Source organism: Asparagus officinalis, chromosome 7 (assembly GCF_001876935.1).
Source record: "Asparagus officinalis chromosome 7, Aspof.V1, whole genome shotgun sequence".
Taxonomy (NCBI): domain Eukaryota; kingdom Viridiplantae; phylum Streptophyta; class Magnoliopsida; order Asparagales; family Asparagaceae; genus Asparagus; species Asparagus officinalis.
In genome coordinates this window covers 143,253,892-143,274,453 of record NC_033800.1, presented here as the reverse complement: position 1 = coordinate 143,274,453, position 20,562 = coordinate 143,253,892, and the positions used below count along the sequence as shown (strand labels likewise).

Sequence of the window (20,562 nt, the reverse complement as noted above, 5' to 3'; positions counted from 1 at the left end):
TATTTGCCTTGGGTGATTATATTTTATTATTATTATTATTATTATTTATTTATTTTTGGATCAGGAAGCTGCAGCCATGGCAGCGACAGAAGTGGCGTTCATACTCCAGTCAGCAGAAGGAAGAGCTTTTCAGTTTACCATTGCACCAGATTCTCCCATAACTCCACAGCAAGAACCAAATCAATGATTCGATCTCGCTAATCACTTAACTTCCAATGTTCCCTCTTTCAGTTTGTTCATAGTTGTTGTAATTGTTCAGTATTACCGATGTAATGTATAATACTTGTGTGAAACTTCTCCAGGGTTCGATGGCAGAAGAGAGGAAGGCAAATTTGAAAAGAGAAAGAAAAAAAAAAGTTGCTTTGCCAAGTTACTAATTCTATGATTAAATTGTTCGATTATGGTATACTTGAGATTGCTGGCTTTGCTCTCACACATTTATAGTTCTGTGTCTTTCTGGGGATTAATAGGTGCTCCTAAATATTTGATATATTGGCTTTGTTGTTATTGCAGATAACTTCAGTTTTTCGGTTCCTATGTGTTTTTCTGTAATATTAGGTCTATTTTTTTGCTTCGCCAATATGAAGAAAGAGCTCTTTGTTGTAATGTTAATTGATAGCATTCTTAATCTTGTGATCTTGGGATAGATCATGAATCTTACCAACTCTGTCCACGTTCTCTCTTGGTTACTCTCTGTCACCTACTGACAGTAAAATGATAAGTGTGTGTGTATATATATATAGAGGTTCTAATAAAAATCTCCTTAGCCTAAAAACTAAAAACCTCCTTCATCCAATGGCTAGGATTCAATCAAACAGTCAACAGACACATGCATTAATTACCTCATTAAACACATGCGTTAATTACATCAATGCAGTGAATCTGGATTCACTACAGTGATTCGAGATACGTTGAGGTAGTGAATCTGGATTCACTGCGTTGACCGCGACGAAGACAAAACTCCGGCCTGCTCTCTGGACTTTGAGCGGTCGACCGCAGCGCCACGTGCGGTTGACCGCGATGAGCTCCTGGCCTGTGCACCCAGCTGTGCACGACGTCGGTCGACCGCCGCGCCATGGCCAGTTGACCGCGATGCAGAAAACCGCCTCCTTCGTCGTTTTTGCTTGAACTCCGCCATCGTCGATCATGTTCATCCTGTTCCAGCTTTGTTCCTCCTCTCTTCTGAAATGTAGGGCATGTCTGATAGTTAGGCTTCACATATCCTAACAAATAGTGTGTCCACCAAAGTTTTTAATCACTCATATTGCCTAGGGATCCTTGTATTATATAAAAATGTGTTTTATATTAATAAATGTGTGGTTAGGAACTTTGGTGGACATCAACTTAAGTAGAAAACTGCGCATTGTGGTTATAGCTTGAATAATTAAGATTTTTATTGGATTTAGTTCTAGTTCCTCATGACGTGCATAGCTGGTTGTTAAAGCTTGATTGTTCCTTAAGGATTGGTTGTGGCAATGTCATGAAGAATTATAATCTATTGAATTTATTTCTACTCATTTTACAGCAGTGGAGCTTTAACTATTTACTAATATGCTTCAATTGATAGATTTGAGATTTTATTTAATTTTGACATTTAGAGAGAATTTTCTTATTTCTAATATTTATGTTGTCTCCAGAGTTTTAAGAAATCTAAGGGAGGAAGCATATTTCTGATGTGCGCAGCGGAAATTTCGGCAGCACCTCCGGTGCGCAAGGTGCACAACAAGAGATTAAATCGTAAGAATTCCTGTCTCACCAAGGAAACAAGGATCTGAAGCGGATATCTCAACAAAGTGAGATATCGGCTCTTCCTCTCATCAGTTCTAGGACTGACCTGTCGAGGGATCCTACAAGCTATTACAAATCACGGCAAGAACACAAATTTTACGTGGTTCGGCAAACTGCCTACGTCCACGGGGCAAGGAGGGGGAGATCTACTATTAGAGGGAGAGATACAACTAGGGTTTACAATCACTCAATCTAAACCCTCTCAAACTCTCAGATCCCTCACACAAAATCTCTCTCAAAAGAGGATGCTAAAATCCTAAAAGACAGCACAAACTCTAGGGAACAAACTGCACGCGTCTGACTTGCACAGCCGCTGCACCTTCTTCTTTCCCTCTGCTTTTGATCGCTGCCAAAGGAGAAGCCACCGCAATTATTCATTTTCTCCTCTCTGCCTTCGCTCCGCTTCAAAGCCTTTTCACAAAAAAAACCCTTGCTTTTTCTTCGTAGCCGCCAACAAAGAAGATTCCCACCTTGCACCCCCAGCACAAAACCCTAGGCTCTCACTTTATAGAACCAAATGTCGGTGGGCCTTAGCATTTTTCCGCTGGACTCAAGCAACAAAACTCGTGGGTGTTGAGTCTTCATGCACGTGGGTGGACCCCACTCATCAATCCCACGAATTCACAATTCTCCACCTCGGTAAAGTTTTCCCAAAACTGAGCCGACACCGACCACACCAAATGCCTCACTTGTTGTGTCCAGTACGCCATGGCAACAGACTCATGACAACGGATTCCATCCATAACAAGTCGAGAACCCGAACGAGAATCCAAACAATCTCACCCCTATCAAAATCAACTAATCCAAATCGGCTGCATCAAACATGGCTGCCTACGTATCCTCTTGCCCAAGGAATCAAGCCTCACGTAGTTCACCCAATGGCCGCGAACGATCTCAATCAAATAGAAGAGTTCGCAACCCTTCTCCAATATTACCAAACGATCTGCAACTGATAGCACTCCCAATAGCCCCAAATTGAGACAAATCAAACACCTCCATCTGAGGTGAACCAATAACCGTATCCAAATCAAGTCCATCAGCTGCAATCGAATCCAACTCATCATCTGCATCCAAATCCAAATGATCCCCAATCTGTGTCACCTCAGCTAGAATCCCAAATGATACAGTATGATCTGGAGTCTTCACCCAACATGGAGTAACATCACTCTCTACCTGCTGCGATGTCCTAATGATCTGATCACCACTCTCCACCTGCCGAGAGTCAAACGTGACATACCTGCTCAGAACAAAGTCAGAAGCCAATACCCGATAATCAAACACGCCTCTGAATCCCAAATGTGATATCAGATCAAATCTCACATCCACGATGTGACCAAGTGCTGGGTAGCCAAACATCCGACGCAACCCAAAATCTGAAGCAGCTTCACCAGATCCCATATCTCTACATGTAGTAGTCGACAACCTATACATAAGACGGCCCAAACATGTCGTAGCCCGCACACCAATGCCAATGCTCGACATCAAACGTCGATCCTCCTCCAGAAAGGAACAGCTCCCCAAATCTGCTATCCCATCACGTCGCCTCAAAGTTTCCACACCAATGAAGTGTCTCCAATTACCGTGAGCTCGGCACAAATGCAGAAATAGGTCCCTCTTGTACCTTCCTCTAACATCAGACTGAAGTACCTTCACCTTTCTGCCAATACACTTCCTCTATTTGTTACGGGCTTCTAGGACTTCACACCAACAAGACTTGGTTGCAACCCACCAATGGCTAGAGCAATCCCTAACTGCGAAAACCACATACCTATTACCTCCCAATGATGCTCTCTTGGTAGGCCCCCGAATGCCTGAATGAACACCCCTCAGAAGACCCCTCGAATGATGGATAGAATTGCCAAACTCCACCTCGGTCTTCTTGCTCATACCAATGGGTTCACAGGGCTTCAAACTGCAGGTCATAGCACTCCTCAATAACCTATGCACGACATTACCAATCAAATAACCTAGCATCAAACAACGCCACAGTCTAGGCGAATCTGATGAAGTCGTCATCTCCCTATCAATCACCGTGCTTCTAAGCAAATAATACAAATTACTTCTTCTGACGCCCTTCATCACAATCATGGACCCCAATGTGACCTTCAAACATGCATCCACCAAGGTCACTTTATAGCCAGATGCCACCAAAGCTCCTAGTGAAATAATGTTCTTCGACAACTGCGGAACGAACCTCACTTCATCCAACTCCTGAATCACGCCGTCATACATTCGAATACGAACGGTACCAATACCACCAATAGAGCATGCATGTCCATTACCCATGAGCACAACATCCTCTACCACCAATAGAGCATGCATGTCCATTACCCATGAGCACAACATCCTCTCTTTCCAACTTCTGAAAACTGGAGAACCAATCCCTCCTAGGGCAAACGTGGTATGAAGCACCCGAATCCAACATCCACTCTGTAGAGTTGGCAATACAAACTGACGGTAGTGCAGATAATAAATAGTCCGAAGAATCTGAATCTGAATTGTTGCCACTAGTCTTGACAACATTTACCTCTGAAGTTTGTACAGCTTTCCTCTTATTCTTCTCGGCTCGATCTAACTTTGGGCATTCGGCTTTCCAATGTCCATCATCTTTATAAAAGGCACACTGATTCCTACGAATCCCACGATGTGCACCTCTAGACCGCGACCTTCTGCTTCGGTTTGAACCACTGTCTTGAACTACTAAAGCATCTCCTGATGCCTTCTCGGAGGACTCATCAACACTCTTCCTCAACTCATAATTCACCAACGCTGAGGTCACCTCCTTGTAACTAAAAGTAGTTCTTCCATTAATCATATTTAGGACAAAAGTACCGTAATCATCATCGGGCAACGAACACAAAAGTAGCATCGCCTTATCTTCATCCTCAACCATGATATCCACATTAGCCATGTCTGAAAGTAGCTTTGTGAAATTGTTAACATGCTCCCTAATGGAAACTCCCCTCTTTATCTTGAACTAGTAAAACATCTTCTTCAAGTGAAGCCGATTCTCAATGCTCTTAGTAAGATACTTTTCATTGAGTGTTTCCCACATCTTCTTCGCCGACGTCTCGTTCATCACATCATAAATAAGATCCGGCGTTAAGCATGACCGAATAACTCCACACGCCCTACTATTCATCTTCTTCCAAACCTTAGCTTCTATCTCGGCAAGTTTTTCTTATAACTCAAGAGTCTCCTCCAAATTCTGAGCGTCCAAGGCGTCCATCACCTGACACCTCCACAATTCGAAGTTAATCTTGCCGTCAAACTTTGGAACATCAATCTTCATGTTATTGATGCTTAAACTATGTATCGTCTTCGTAAGAGACGATCCCGATGTGCTTGTTTTACCCATGTTGTCGATCTACTCTTCAAATAGGAAACCTTCAGCGAATCCTTCAAACAAGCTCCCAAGTCCAACCCGGAGCTCTGATACCACTTGTTGTGCGCAGCGGAAATTTCAGCAGCACCTCCGGTGCGCAAGGTGCACAACAAGAGATTAGATCGTAAGAATTCCTGTCTCACCAAAGAAACAAGAATCTGAAGCGGATATCTCAACAAAGTAAGATATCGGCTCTTCCTCTTATCAGTTCTAAGACTGACCAGTCGAGGGATTCTACAAGCTATTACAAATCACGGCAAGAACACAAATTTTATGTGGTTCGACAAACTGCCTACGTCCACGGGGTAAGGAGGGGGGAGATCTACTATCAGAGGGAGAAATATAAATAGGGTTTACAATCACTCAATCTAAACCCTCTCAAACTCTCAGATCCCTCACACAAAATCTCTCTCAAAAGAGGATGCTAAAATCCTAAAAGACAGCACAAACTCTAGGGAACAAACTGCACACGTCTGACTTGCACAGCCACTGCACCTTCTTCTTTCCCTCTGCTTTTGATCGCTGCCAAAGGAGAATCCACCGCAATTATTCCTTTTCTCCTCTCTGCCTTCGCTCCTGCACTTGCTCCGCTTCAAAGCCTTTTCACAAAAAAAAACCCTTGCTTTTTCTTCGTAGCCGCCAGCAAAGAAGATTCCCACCTTGCACCCCTCAGCACAAAACCCTAGGCTCTCACTTTATAGAACCAAATGTCGGGTGGGCCTTAGCATTTGTCCGCTGGACTCAAGCAACAAAACTCGTGGGTGTTGAGTCTTCATGCACGTGGGTGGACCCCACTCATCAATCCCAAGAATTCACAATTTCTACTATCAACAAGTTTGAAATGCGCGGAGATGGACTGGAACTTGCTGGGTGTTTTGAAGGTGTTAAATAGCTTCAAAAGAGGAGAGTATGAAGATGGGATTTTTTTCGTAAACAATTTGCTCTTTTGTTTTATATTTATACTGGACTAGTGTTATTTAATGTTGTAATTCTTTGTTTTAATAATAATTTCTATTTTTTATACAGCTATTTTTATGTTTGAATGAATATTTTTGTATTCATGTTATATTTTCATAAATAATTTGTGTGATATGTATGAGTGTGATTGAATATGAAAGCAAAAGCCTAGATGGTATATGGAACATATTTTAATATATTTCAAAAAAAAACATCCTAAATGAAAATTCCGTCAAGTATGCTCCTTCTAGACGGAATTTTCGTCTAGAATTTTCAGAATATCCTAGACGGATATTCCGTCTAGGATGTTCATCCTAGAGGGAATTTCTATCTAGGATATTTTGGGGTGTCCTAAACGGAGGATTAGTATCCTAGATGGAAATCCATCCATCCAGGATCATCCTCAATGGAAACATGCTAGACGAGCATCCTATATGGAATTTTGTCCAGGATAATCAATCTAGACAGATTTCTACTAAGTCTTTACTCTCCTTCAATTAATTTTCATGAACAAATGTATAAAACTTTAAGCAGTGATTTCCTTTATGCTACACACAATTTACACAAATGATTGAGCTAATTACTTGAAGCGAAACATTTTGTGTGTGCATCTACTGTTGTGCTCTATGTACTTAGTAGTTTCATGTATATTCATTTGCTTAAGTGAACTAGAAGCAATCACCCATGTTTAAGTCATGGAATTAAAGATTTTCATCATAATCGCAAAGTATTGAACACTTCAACATCCCATTTCCAAACAAAATGGAAATAAATAAATAAATATAACCGGGGCCCACGTTTACCAATATTTGCTTCATGATCGAGAGAGATGGAATCGACACAAGAACCTAATAAAACAGTTATATGTCTTCTATATATTATTTGAATACTATACCCTGATTGATTATTTCCCAACCTATGTCACTTCAATATATTGCAAACTCAAAAATATATGCACTTCAATTGAGAGACGAGCAATTAAAATCTCAATCTGATAGATATTCTGTACATCACATATCCGTTACACAAAACTGAGAGGGACAGGGAGCATATAATTTTCCTTACATCAAATGAAGAACTACGTTTGGAGTGTTTTAAGCCAGCTGCTTAAATTTGTGACAGAAAGAAAATAAATAATAAAATTAGTGCATAATAACAGTAAGAGCTGCAACAGCGTGAGGATGCAACTATTGATCAAGAAGTGCACAGGAAAAATATAGAAAAAGACATGGAAGAAAAAAATAAATAAATTATTCCTTTAAAATTTTACCTTATTTTTTTAACAGGCTGAATATGATTGGATTAAATTAATTATCACAAGTTCACTAATACAACTAAGAGTTGTTGAGTAGGGTTTATTAGACTAAGATTAGGAGAATAAAGTTACATAGATTTCTGATTTTATGCATGCATATATATGGATTCACACCTAAGAAAGCAATATGTCGAGCTATGTCTGAAAGAAAAAAAATTACAAAATCTAATTCAAAAATATCAAGTACATAACTCAACATCTTATTTAGTAGTTAGACTTGAATTAGTGACTGATATGCACTTGTAACGATAACATTGTTTATTTATTTATATTACGTAATACATATATACCAAGAGAGACGGAGTCTCAGGTTTGAAGAAATTGACCCATTCTTTGAAACTTGATTTACACTATTCCAACCGAATAATTATCAAAATTAAAAGACATGAATGGTTCAAAGCTAGGAGATTAATTAATAATTATTGGCCCTAAGCAAGGGGCTTAACCCCCAGAGCAATGCATGCAATTTGGGAGACACAGGTCAACTAACTTGGTCTTACAAGTTAGAATCAACTATATATAATCGATAATTAGGCCGTCTAGTTTTTTAATTTCCATGTTATTAAACTCACAAATAAGAAAACATTGATGCATTCAAAGAAGAATTATGGGACGATTTAGAAGTATACAATTGTATATAGACGAAAAGGGTGGACTTATTTCAACCAAGTTCCTCTATGGAAAATATTAAAATATACTTGGTAATGTGGAAATTAAATTAAATGAGCTATGTGTATGAATACACTAACTAAAATACACTCATACATGTCTCCATCTTGGAGGTGTTTGTAGGGGTTTTTTTTAATTTAATTGGAACTGTATATGCTGACTCAAATAATGATAAAACACAAAACGACATAAAAGAATGTGTACATAATAATATTAACTGTATATGCTGACTCAAATAATGATAAAACACAAAACGACATAAAAGAATGTGTACATAATAATATTCCATGTTTATATATTATTCAATTTCATAATCACCATCACTTGTTTAATTTATCCGTGAATAGACACAAGAAAGGGCATCCACATTGGCATGAGGGTTTTGCTTATTCTAGAAGATAATAATTAAGTTTTGTGTATCAGTTTCTATACTATCCTTTTTATATGATTTTTGCAAATTTTGATCTCTCATGTAACTCAAAAATACTACCTGAAAATACAGTGAGAAGTATTCTAAAAGATGCAACCATTCGGTATAATCCTAGGCATTTCTTCGAAAAGGTTTCTCACTAGAGTAACCACATAAATGTATCCGAAATTAGTAGGTATCGATTTCTTAAAATAAATCCTAAATACTACTACAGACTAATTAAGTACATACCCTCAAGACGTTTTATTTATATCTAGTGTTAAGACTTGTTTTCAAACATAACCTCTCATAGACTACTTGTATAAATGAAGGCAAAGTTTAGTAAAACACTATACTAAATTAATCCCATACAGTTATCTGAAGAGTAAGAAAAGTCACCAAAAAAGGAGCAATCCATCACAGCATCACTTGATCTTAAAAACTAAGTCTGCTTTCACACCTATGAATGATATATATCCAAACCTGTCAATTTATGAGAGAACCATGTAACAGAAATTAACATCACTCTCTACTTAGCTCAGCCATATCTTCACTTGGAAAACTTTCCAGTATTTTTTTACTCCTCATACTTTTCCTGTTATTTTTTTATTGAATTAAGGAATCTTCGTGTGATGCCTAATCACACCAAGACAAGGAGTTGTTACAAATATCTACCTATTAAGATAAGAATTGAAATTTACCGATAAACTTCATGAATCTGATAAGAAATAATACCTCATAGAAACTAATTAATTAGAGGTGTTATTAGATTGAATAACTTTATAATATATTTGAACATGTCATGCTACCGGGATTAAGCTTATCTATCGCTTAATTAACTGGGTATATATATATATATATATATATATAATGAACCAGATACGATGAAATGTGAACAGAGTAGTAATAAAATGACCAATATACTGCGGAGTTTGTAATTTGATTGAGACCCATTTTAAAATTTAAACAAATGAAGGGCTTCAAGAAAGGAAGGAGGGAAAATGGTTGTTTATTAAATAAACAATTCTGATTTGGTGTGCTGAACTGTGCTCTAAACCTGCTATATAAGCCGTAGAATCCTGAAACATAATCCAAACATTCAGAATTTACAATACCAAACTCCTCAAATTTGCCTCTGTGGAGATTACAGCCGGTAGGTATTTGTTATATTTGAAGCAAATTGATTGCTTGATACTTGTAATGTGCACTAGTCTTCGACGTTAACAAAGGCATTAAGTTGCTTTTTTTTAAAAAAAAAAATTGTCTCTCTCTCTTTGATGAAATTAATGAGTGGTTTTGGTTTGGAACACAGAAAGTATAGAAGAGATATGGAAGAGAGAAATGAAGTGCTGCTTCCAGGCTTTAGATTTCATCCAACAGATGAAGAGCTTGTCGGTTTCTATCTCAAGAGAAAAGTTCAGCAAAAGCCACTTGCTATTGAGCTTATTCGACAACTAGATATTTACAAGTTTGATCCATGGGATCTCCCAAGTAAGGGATTTTTTGCAAAAATCTTAAATTCCTTAATTAAATGCAAATAGATCAATATTTCTGACATGTGCATCTTGTCCACCAAAAACACTCGTTTTGGTATTTTTCTCCCTAGTTTCTTGTTCTTTTCATCAAAGTGCAAGGTTTATTGGCACATTCTATGTCTGTTCTGTGGTTCGGTGAAATAGTTTGATGCCATTTTTCAGACTTTTAGCTGTTGCTATCAGTATTTTTTCTGATATATATCTGCACACACTAACTAACTATTTGATCATTTAGCCCAAATTCTTAACAATTGCCAAGAAAAGGTAAATTTCACGAAACTATCATAAACCACTAAGGGTTGTACATAAAATGGTCAGTAATTGTTTATATTCAAAAAAAAAAAATCACAGGCTTCATAATCAACAAAAAGAGCAGCAAAACATCACAAACTATCAAAAAAGCTATCCATGACTCAAAACATCATAAACTCTTACATTTTACAAAACTAACATGAATTTTCAGATAGCAACACTAAACTTCTTTTGAAACTTTACATTTACGATGAATTTTCAGGTTCCTATAAAACTGTCATGAGGTTCTGATAGTGAAGGGCATTTTTCCAATATTTTTCTCTAATAAAAATACTTTATCATAGCTTTTTAAAATAAAATAAAAAAAATCTGTAATATTTCTCGGTAGTTCTGCGAAATTTAGCCAGAAAACTCATGTTTGTCTTCCCCTTTCTCCTTCTAAAGGTTTAGCACCAACCACTGGAGAAAAAGAATGGTATTTCTTCTGTCCAAGAGACCGAAAATACAAGAACAGCTCAAGACCTAACAGAGTCACAGTCGCCGGATTCTGGAAAGCTACAGGGACTGACCGGCCAATTTACTCGTCGGAGGGAACAAGATGCATCGGTCTCAAGAAATCGCTTGTATTTTATAGAGGAAGAGCATCCAGAGGTACCAAGACTGATTGGATGATGCATGAGTATAGACTTCCTACTAAAGTGCAGCCTTTTGATAAGAGCATGCATCCGAACGTAAGTAAATAGCTAGAACTTTATCTTCATATACAGGTACGGGTACGGATACAAATATGAATACGATATAGGTGAAAATTTAGATTTCAAATAACCCGCCATAAGATTGTTTGTTTTTTTTTTTTTTGAACTTACTACCCCCGTGATTTCATTGTTGAAACAGACTCACTACCCCCGAGTTTAAATAACTTTTGAGGTTTATCTGTTATTTATTTATACTTTTAAAGGAATACTAACGTATGTTAGTGTCCCCTCCAACAGGATTCATGGGCAATTTGTAGGATTTTCAAGAAGAGCGCTACGATGGCTCAAAGAGAACTGAACCACTCGATGGCTCACTTATTTCATATCACCGAGAACTCCGCCACGCTCTCCAACATTCCAAACGCTCAAGGAACCAGACCACCCGAATTCTTCCCCGTCCTTGATTTCACCTCCTTTTCTCCCTCGACGCATCTCAACTTCTCCCCCGAAGAAATCAACGACGTCAAGAGAGCGTCGACCAACGTGAACTTTGGACGGCCAGGGGCAGACGACGCGTTGAGGGTCGAAGAAGAGGACGCGACGATGAGAAATGCTGGGCTGGGAGCAGCAGGTGCTGCGGATTTTCCCTTCGATTTGTCATGGGAGTCTCCGTCATGCTTCTATGAGTTGGATGGAGAATAGATGCTACACTTAGCTCGGATGACACCGTGCAATGAATTTGGAGAGTACAAATTTTATCGGAACTGTCCGCATACAGCTATGGTTATGAGTCATTCACAGTCAGATTTACACTCCAAAACGATCTCGTCGTCGTATGGAGAATAACAGGTGTTCTGATAAGATTTGTACTTTTTTAATTTAGATTGTAACGTTGGAGAGGATTTTATTGCACAGTTACAGCGAGCAGTATCGGAGATGAAACTAAGAGAGTAGTATAAGTTACCTGTCATGCACATAATTTTTTAGAGGAATTTATTGTACAGTTATAATCTCATGTAGATAATTTTGAAGTGGGGGAACTCATGATCCTTAATTCAAATCTCTTTCTTGGCTATGTATAGCTTAGTACTCCTGAATCGCAACTTTTAGAAAAACAAGTTGAGGCTCAGGAGTTGTTTGGTTCACATGAAATATTGGCGTGTTTGGCAAACCGAAGGTGAATTGGAAGAGTGAAAGCCACTTTTTTGGCGAGCTGAGAGAGTGTATCTGAAAGTGAAACGCAATGCTTGTTTGCAAAATAAAATATTGTTGAAACTAGAAAAAAAAAAGTAAAGATGATAGTGGCAATAACATTTTCTTTATTCATTTAAAATTAAGTAAATATCCAGGACGCATCATAATTAGGGAGCAGGTACGTGGCAACCAATCATGGTTGAAAAGGCTGGCATCTTCTAAAATTAGATTTTTTTTTTCTAGATAGTTGGTTATGGTAATTAGATTTACTTTTTATAGAAAAAAATTAAAACATTTGTTGCAGCCAATTTCGGCGCAACAAATGTTGCAATTTTGCACAAACTAAACAAAAACCTAAAAACGTCAACAAATTTAGTTAATTCTACCTCAAAAATATTAGACCTTTTTAACATTTTCAGAGAAACAATCACTTCATTGCAATGGATATGCATTTGCCATGATAAAAATTGCAAATCTAACACTTTTTGCAACTAACCAAACATTAGAACATTAGAACGGACTTTGAAAATACATTTGCTATAACTAAAATGTAGAAATCCAAACGACAAATTTGATGTATTTTCCTACAACAAACGCAGCATGCAACACTACCTGAAATTACATTTGCAAAGAACCAAACAGCCCCCTCAGCGTTAATAAATGGGTTCAGGGGATATACAACAAAGGGAGTCACGTGCAATTACCCTTAAATAGCATCAACCTGGGGACTCTTTCCTCTTAGCAATAGAGGATACAAGTCGGCAATTATATAGCACAAGCATAACAAAAATAAGGCTGGCTGAAAAACAAATATTTTGCTTGCTTCAACTGAAATTAAAATGAGGTAAAGATCAACCAAATAGATTTCTGAATCGATCCAAGTACGCATCCAAGCAAAATACAAGTAATGAACGGCCAAGCAGAAATACTTAAACAAAAAAAAGTCGCAACTTCTTAAAGAGATATTGGTTCATAGTAACTAATGAAACATTATCTAAAGAGAAATGGCAACTGCTTGATAGCCACTCATACATATCATAATGAAAGTCAAAATTCCTTCTTAATTACTCATTTAACTCTTGCCGGCTTGCTTTTCCTTGGCCTTCTGAATCTTCAAAACTTTCTTCACAATCTTCTGCTCTTCTACCAAAAAGGCCCGAATGATTCTATTTGCAACATCAAAGAAAAGAGATTAGATACAAAAGAGAGAACGAAACAAAGAATCAACGAGAATGTCAATTAAAATGCTAGTACCATACCTCTCCTTCACGGCGCTGCCAGAGAGAACACCGCCATAAGCACGATTCACAGTTCTCCTGTTCCTCGCAAGCCTAGACCTCTTGTACTCAGTAGGTCTCAAGTGAGGAATCTAGTAGTTGAAAGCCGATGATTAAGAATACGCGGTATATGTCGATGCTTAATGAATTATATCATTCAACTTTGTTCACTATGATGTACAAATAACATAGTTATTTACTTGCATAAAGAGAATTAGCAATGTTGACATCGATCAATTCGATCAACAAGCACTCAAAAATAAATTTATGATGATCCTTCTGAAGTTGGCTATCTAATATGCTATTCATGACAGGCACATGTTTCACAGGCAGGATCTATATAACATGCTTGTACTGCAGGTTTGATGTAATCTGACAATCAACTGCAGTCCAAATAAAGGTTTCATATTTTCACATCTAACAATCAAGTCAAAATCATATATCAATTTAGAAGGCTAGAAAATAAAGACTCCAATATTATACATTGGAATGCTTGCAACTCCAAATATCATACAACCAAGAAAATTTATTTGGTAATATCTTCTAAATATTGATTGGAATAAGTAATCTTGAATGTGTAATATCTTCATGAAGTACAATATAATCCACTTGGGTCAAAAATATAATATCATCATCGACAACAACGGGTCAAAATTATAATATAATCATCAATAACACTAGCAACAAGTAAAAAGTAAGTACAACCTGCTTCGAAATAATAAGATGACCGCATGATTGCATAGTTGCATAATTCATAAATTTTACTAGCTTAGTAATAATCCAACAAGATCAGGATAATGCAATCTTATAGAAGATCCTTTAAAATGTCATGCATGGTGTTTATACTATGAAAAATAATGGCGTCCAAGTACTCAATGTTCCCAGCACGGTACATCCCTGGCTACGAACTCGTGTAAACTAAATGCACCTATAATAATAAGTAATGAAGAAAGCACAACTCAATGGTGTTGGATAACGGTTAGATACGCTCGAATACTGCTAGAATAAAGGCATGATAAAAGGCATGATAGGCATATAATTTGAGATTCAAAGAAAAAAGGAAAGATAACACAAAAACTTCTAAACCACCAAAATCTAAACAGGATAACTTTTTAAGCAAATTTATCCAGAAGTGACCCAAATCGTCACGTAACAGCAACTACATATGATTTTACCGCATTTATGTGAGCAGCATCAAGACAAATCTATATCAATCACCGCAAGCATGAAGGCTACAGAAACATATGTGAACTACCTACATCCTCTTATAGTCCCATTTCATCTAGAGCAAGCTAACTTAAACACACATGACAAAAAGCATAGAAAATAAGCTGTTAAAAAAACTGAATGTTATGTCATAAAAATGCACGCATAAAAAAAAATCGATGGGGAAAGAATGAAAAAATGAAACGATTTGGAAATTACATTTTGATTTCCACAAAAAACAATCTCCAGACATACCTCAAGATGCACCAATCACAATGAGGAAACCACTATAATGAACTTTACAAAGGAAAAACAATTAAAACGAACTATCCAAATGAAGAGCCCAACAGACAACAAATATCCCAACAGTCCCCATAAAGAGTGAAAGAAAAAATATATATATTAAGAAAAGGAGAGCACTAAATACCCCTTGGATTCTCTTTCCAGTCACAGGGCACCTTGGTCCTTTCGCCCTCTTCTTGGCAGTCTGGTAGGTAAGCTTCCCACCTGCAATCACAGACAAACATCAAATCAAAAACCACAGATAAAAAAAGCTTTTACACTAGAAATTTAGGAAAGACTCAAACTGTAGCGAACAAGCACAGAAAAGAAAGAGCACTAAGGTTCAGTTTGGTACTGCAACAAACCAGATTAATAAGTAAATCCAAACAGTTTGAATGTGTTGCTGAATTAACTACATCAGCCTTAAATTAGCTATTGCATTTAAATCTCAGTTAATCCAGTTCTTTTCACAATAAACGTTCATGCATAGAGGAGAGGGGTTTTTTAGAAAGTATGGCGGTAATTTAATTTTGGTATTAAGAATAATATGTTCTCTAGTAACCCACTTAACTCATTTCGGTTGTCAAAAATGACACATACATCCAAAAAAGAGGATAATATCACATACTAAAAATAGCGAATTCAAAACTTGTGGGGTTGTCAGAAATGATGGACATATATTTTGACAATGATGAAGTTTCAAATTGTCAAACAAGCTAATTTGGTTGCCCACTTAGATAGCTCGACAAAGAAGCTAAATTTTATTTTGGCCACAAAGTTCTCAGGGTCTACATACCAAAGATCTCCAAAGGGAAAGTAGTTTGCAGTAATTATCGAAAATGGGACAGAAATTAAACTAGAATATTTTAGGATTTCCTAATTTTTATAGCAGTGGAGATGTTGTCTGTCCTCGAACGCTTACCTTAATGTGTTCTTTGACCCACTCCGGTGCAAGGAACTTAAGCACAAACTGCTTCAAGACCAGCAACCTAAGTAGTGTGGTGTGCACCTATTAGCAATTCAAAACGTGAAGGAGCAACACACAAACAAAGGCTTTTCTCTCTCTTATGGACTTGTGAGAGAAACAGCAGAGAATTCTTGCGACGCTCTCTCCCTTTGTGAACCAAAGCTCCTCATAAGCAAACAGCCGCCAAGAACATCTATCTTGTTTGGCAAGCCGGTAAACTTGGCGGAAAATTGTCTTTGATTGGTAAGTAAGTCAAACTCGGATTCCAAGTTTTGAAGCTTTATTATTTCCAAAAAGCAACTCCGCCGTTTCTAAACATTCCTCGACACTTTCAAACTTGCGTTTCATTGCTTGTAATTTCTTGTGCATGATGAAAATGTTGCTAGGACCCGAACCACTTAGATCGATTCAAAACTAGCCAAGCGCATGGTGAACAAGGGCCTGAACCGACACAAGCTCAACAAGGGTGTCTCCATAATAGCCAAACTTTGAACTATGGTACCACATTAGCTCTACCCAGTAGATTCGTAGGGGTCGGCTCAACACTCCGGCTGCACTTTCTATCAGAACACAGTGAAATATCCATACCACCACCCCCCCTTTCCTGTTTGGCACATTAATGGCTCAGAACCTCCCCCATCGTGCGGGAGGTTCTGCGAGGATATGCTCCATCTTAAATAGGTAAATCCTTAATGCGTGCTCCCTAGCAGCACCCAGCACCCGAAGCCCTGTCGCTTCACATAGCTAAACCTCTAGCAAATGTATAATTCATAGTTCAGGGCTAGCTTTAAGGATTTTCCTACACGAGGTGGAGTTGGGTCAAATCACACGTGCCACACATTAGGGAGTTCAAAGCTGATCCATTCATTCGAATCCCATTAACAGATAGAGAGGCTAAAGAAAAAAAAAACGAGTTTCTACAAGCTAAAATTGTTTCTTTAAAGCTAGCTAATGTTATTCCCATAGGAAAATCATGAACCCTAACCTCAACCCAATGAAAATCACTGTAAACTAACACAAACCCTAAATTGGGTCGGATCTACAGAGAGAGAGAGAGAGAGAGAGAGAGATCGTTACCGGGGGTTTTGACGACACGTGTCTGATTGGACTTCGTGGCATAGCTGTGCCTCTTTCGGTAAGTGAGTCGCTGAACCATTCTCTCTCTCTCTCGCTCTCTCGATCTCGAACCTAAAAACTCAAGAGAAAGGAGAACGGAGGCGAGGGAGACTATATAAATGACCGCTCTTTTTACAAAACCCTAACCCTAGATCCTACGGCCGATGCTTGTTTTCTTTGATCGGACGGATGGAACTCTTCTCTATATGGGCCGGGCTATTTAGGTTCTTGCTCAGTTAGCCTTGGTAAAGAAAGGCCCATATCCGAAAGCGACAAAAAGTTGGGCTCCGGACTCGCTGGCGTGGCCCATTCAAGCTCTGAAATGATGGATCCTTCAGAAAAAGTGACAGCCACATGCACAAACTCTATATAACTTCCGTGGAGGTCATGAATAATATTAACTAAATTAATTGTATATGGAAAATGCTAGAGACACACCCTTAAATTACACTTCTAACCACACTCCTCTTTTGTTACAGTGCACTGTGGCTCACATGAGAAATTTTTTTTTTAATTCTCACGTGGGCCCCAGTACATTGTAGCTAGAGAAGAATGTAGTTGAGAGTGTGATTTAGGGTGTGACTGTAGCGCCTCCCATTGTATATAAGTCTCTTTAGGGCCGGTTTGGTTGATGTTTTTGGTCTCGTGTGTTGGACAGAAAGCCTGTCAAAAGAATATTTTTTGCAGGTTTTCTGACCAACACCCGAGACCAAAAACATCAACCAAACGGGCCTTTATTGGAGAAGCCTGTTGGATGAAAGTATATTATTGGTCTGCGTGAGTAATTTAGAATTTTTTTTGAAATCAGCAGACATTCTATTCTCGCTACGTTGAGGGCCAACTCTGTCTCGTAGCGAATGGACTTGGTAGAGATAGACAGATAGTGATCTTTTTTTTTTCTTTTTCTTTTTCCCCCCCAAATAAAAATGATTTAGAAATCAGGGTTGATGTGTTCGTGCACATAATTAGTTAGTGTGTCGTTAATGCGTTATACGTCCAAACTCTCACAAGCGGCAAGCCAAGATAAAAAGGTTTTAACGCTTATTTTGGTGACGTACATCAATCAAGAGAATGACACAGGAGACTCTTCTATTACTCATATCCCTATCATTGGGAATAATATACAACGTACATGGTTGTAGTACTCGGTATGTTTTTTATTAGGATAAATTTTTAAAAAGGACGATTTTTTTTATTTAATATTAGTAAAATCGATCCCGTTATAGCAAAATTGTCAAAATCGATCATTTTCTGCAATCTTAGCAAAAAAACGATCGATTTTGCTGAAAAAAGATTTGGTAATTACATGGGACTACTAGTCCCGTGTAATTAGAACACGCTAATCTTTATTAGCAGTGCAGCACTAGAAGACACGTTGATTAATAAATGGTGACTAATCATACGGGCTAGTAGTCCCGTGTAATTTAAAGCTTTTGTTTTGCAAAATCGGCTGCAGACTAAAACGAGGTCGATTTTGCTAATTTTATTATCAAATGGTCTATTTTGTTTATATTGTTTTCAAAAAAGTTTATTTTTAAAATTTCTCCTTTTTATTATTTTCCCTTGGATTAAATCTAGATTTGCAGCACGAAGAAATGCATAAAATTAGACACCATGCATTCATTCAAACAAGGACCTGTCTTGTTTTATATTATATACAAGTTGATATATTACGTTAACCTTTCGTATAATTTATGGCTTTCACATATTAGTCCTCAGTCTTATGAGTTTCATTTTTGTTGACATCTGCTAATTTTGCGGCCATGCCCAAGCATGCAACTCACACGTGTCTGTCTGGTAACTTAACAAATCAAATCTCTCTCTCTCTCCGTAAGTGTAAGAAATTAAATTCCGTTCATCTGCATCCGATTTGGGTTTCTATAAAAAAACGATACTGTAGCTACTTTATAGATTTGGTAATCCCAAATTTCTGGCTGAGCCAAACCCCAGAATAGAATTCACATAGGATCAATAAATTACCAAATTGCCACTGTCAGACCCCAATTACTAATCCTATTCCTTAAACTGGTGAAACAAACAGGCCCTTATCGTCCCGCTTTAGCATTCCGGACTTGCTAGTGTGCATCACAAACAAAGCACGACTCTCTAATTTTTTTTAAAGACTGCATGTTAAACTTTATCTTTCTTTAAGTTTTAATACGTTTGATTTAATTATTATATGTTTAGAATTAAAAATTATATTTACTCATTTATACTTAAAGAATGATCTAAATTTTAATATATTTGATTTAAAAATCATATTTACTCCTCTATACTTAAAGAAGGATATAATTTTTAATATATTTGATTTTTTTATTGTTTATGATGCAGTAAAATACTTAGCACGAATAATAAACTCAAATATGGTGAGCAAATTTGATTTGTTGTTTATGCTAATGTAACATTCATTGTAGCATAAAAGAGGAGTAAATGATTGAGTTTATACGATTGCTTTTTCCCTCGCGTTTCCACATTTTTTGGGCTATAGAGATATTAAAAATTCTTTTTTAGGCCCAGTGATACAAACCATTGACTGTTATTTTAAATTATTTAAAAGTTAAATCACATTAAACCCCCTAAACTTTAAGTGTTTTGGAGTAAAGCCCCAGTAACTTTCAAAATTGCAATGACCCAGGAATAATTTTTGCAAGAAACCCCACAATATTTTTGGATAAATTACATGAAACCCCAATATCTTTCGAAAAGCCTTTTTATGTTACTTGTGGGTTCTAATTTATGGGGTTATTAGCAAAATACGGAAGTTTATTGGGAGATTTCTGCAACTTCAAAAAGGTATTGGGGATTTAGTGCCATTTTGAAAGTAATTGGGGATTTAGTGCAATACACCAATAGTTCTTGGGCTTTAGTGTAATTTAACCCTTTTAAATTTTGTTTATAACAAAGCATAAAAAATTTTAAAATAATATTTTGCTATTATTGGAACCAAATAATTTATCATTTTGAAAGGGAAAAAAGAGAGTTAAGAAGTACTTGTGATGATTTCAAAATTTGAGGAGGAGTTTAGCATATTGCAACGTGAACAAATTAAATCGGACAAATATTTTTATTAGACCTATTCCCAAAAAAATAATCAAAATAGACCTAGTCCCAAAATATTTATCAAAACAGATCTAGTTTCTGCACGTTGGCTGAAACTACATCGATTTTGATAAATATTTTAGAAACTTGGTCGATTTTGGAAAAAAAATCGTAAAACTCTACGAGATTGGGAATCCTGAGGAGTTTAACGCACAATTTAACTTCACAGGATTGTCAATCCCATGAATTTTTCGGAAATATTTTTCATCAAAATCAACCTAGTTTTGCTGTCAGTGGCTGAAATTTGGTCGATTTTGATAAATATTTTGCAAGTAGGTAGAAATTAATAATTTTGTTTTTAAAAAGGTATATTTCAAAAATTTATCCAATTATATCAGAAAAGATATATAGTACGTGTGATGAGTTCATGCCCATATAAACCTATACATAGTAAATCCTACGACTTGTATCAGTAT

General features: G+C 37.1%; 3 protein-coding genes across 5 annotated transcripts in view; 2 read left to right on the top strand and 1 right to left on the bottom strand.

The window, feature by feature from the left end:
• The window catches only part of LOC109848944, a 12,533-nt gene extending 12,100 nt beyond the window's left edge, over positions 1-433 (top strand). For all 3 annotated transcript variants that reach the window (XM_020418683.1, XM_020418684.1, XM_020418682.1), the window contains exon 8: positions 65-433. In XM_020418683.1, coding sequence (XP_020274272.1) covers positions 65-187 — 123 coding nt within the window. In that variant the 3' untranslated portion in view covers positions 188-433. The remainder of the gene's footprint in view (positions 1-64) is intronic.
• LOC109847891 (protein FEZ-like) lies at positions 9,852-11,707 on the top strand. The gene is made up of 3 exons (XM_020417120.1): positions 9,852-10,014; positions 10,755-11,041; positions 11,303-11,707. The coding sequence occupies exons 1-3, from the start codon at positions 9,852-9,854 to the stop codon at positions 11,705-11,707; spliced, it is 855 nt and encodes a 284-aa protein (XP_020272709.1).
• On the bottom strand, positions 13,035-17,143 carry LOC109848901 (60S ribosomal protein L34). The gene is made up of 4 exons (XM_020418623.1): positions 17,009-17,143; positions 15,110-15,189; positions 13,459-13,568; positions 13,035-13,365 (listed from the first exon to the last, which is right to left on the bottom strand). Exons 1-4 carry the CDS (start codon positions 17,085-17,087, stop codon positions 13,272-13,274), a joined length of 363 nt encoding a protein of 120 aa, XP_020274212.1. The 5' UTR covers positions 17,088-17,143; the 3' UTR covers positions 13,035-13,271.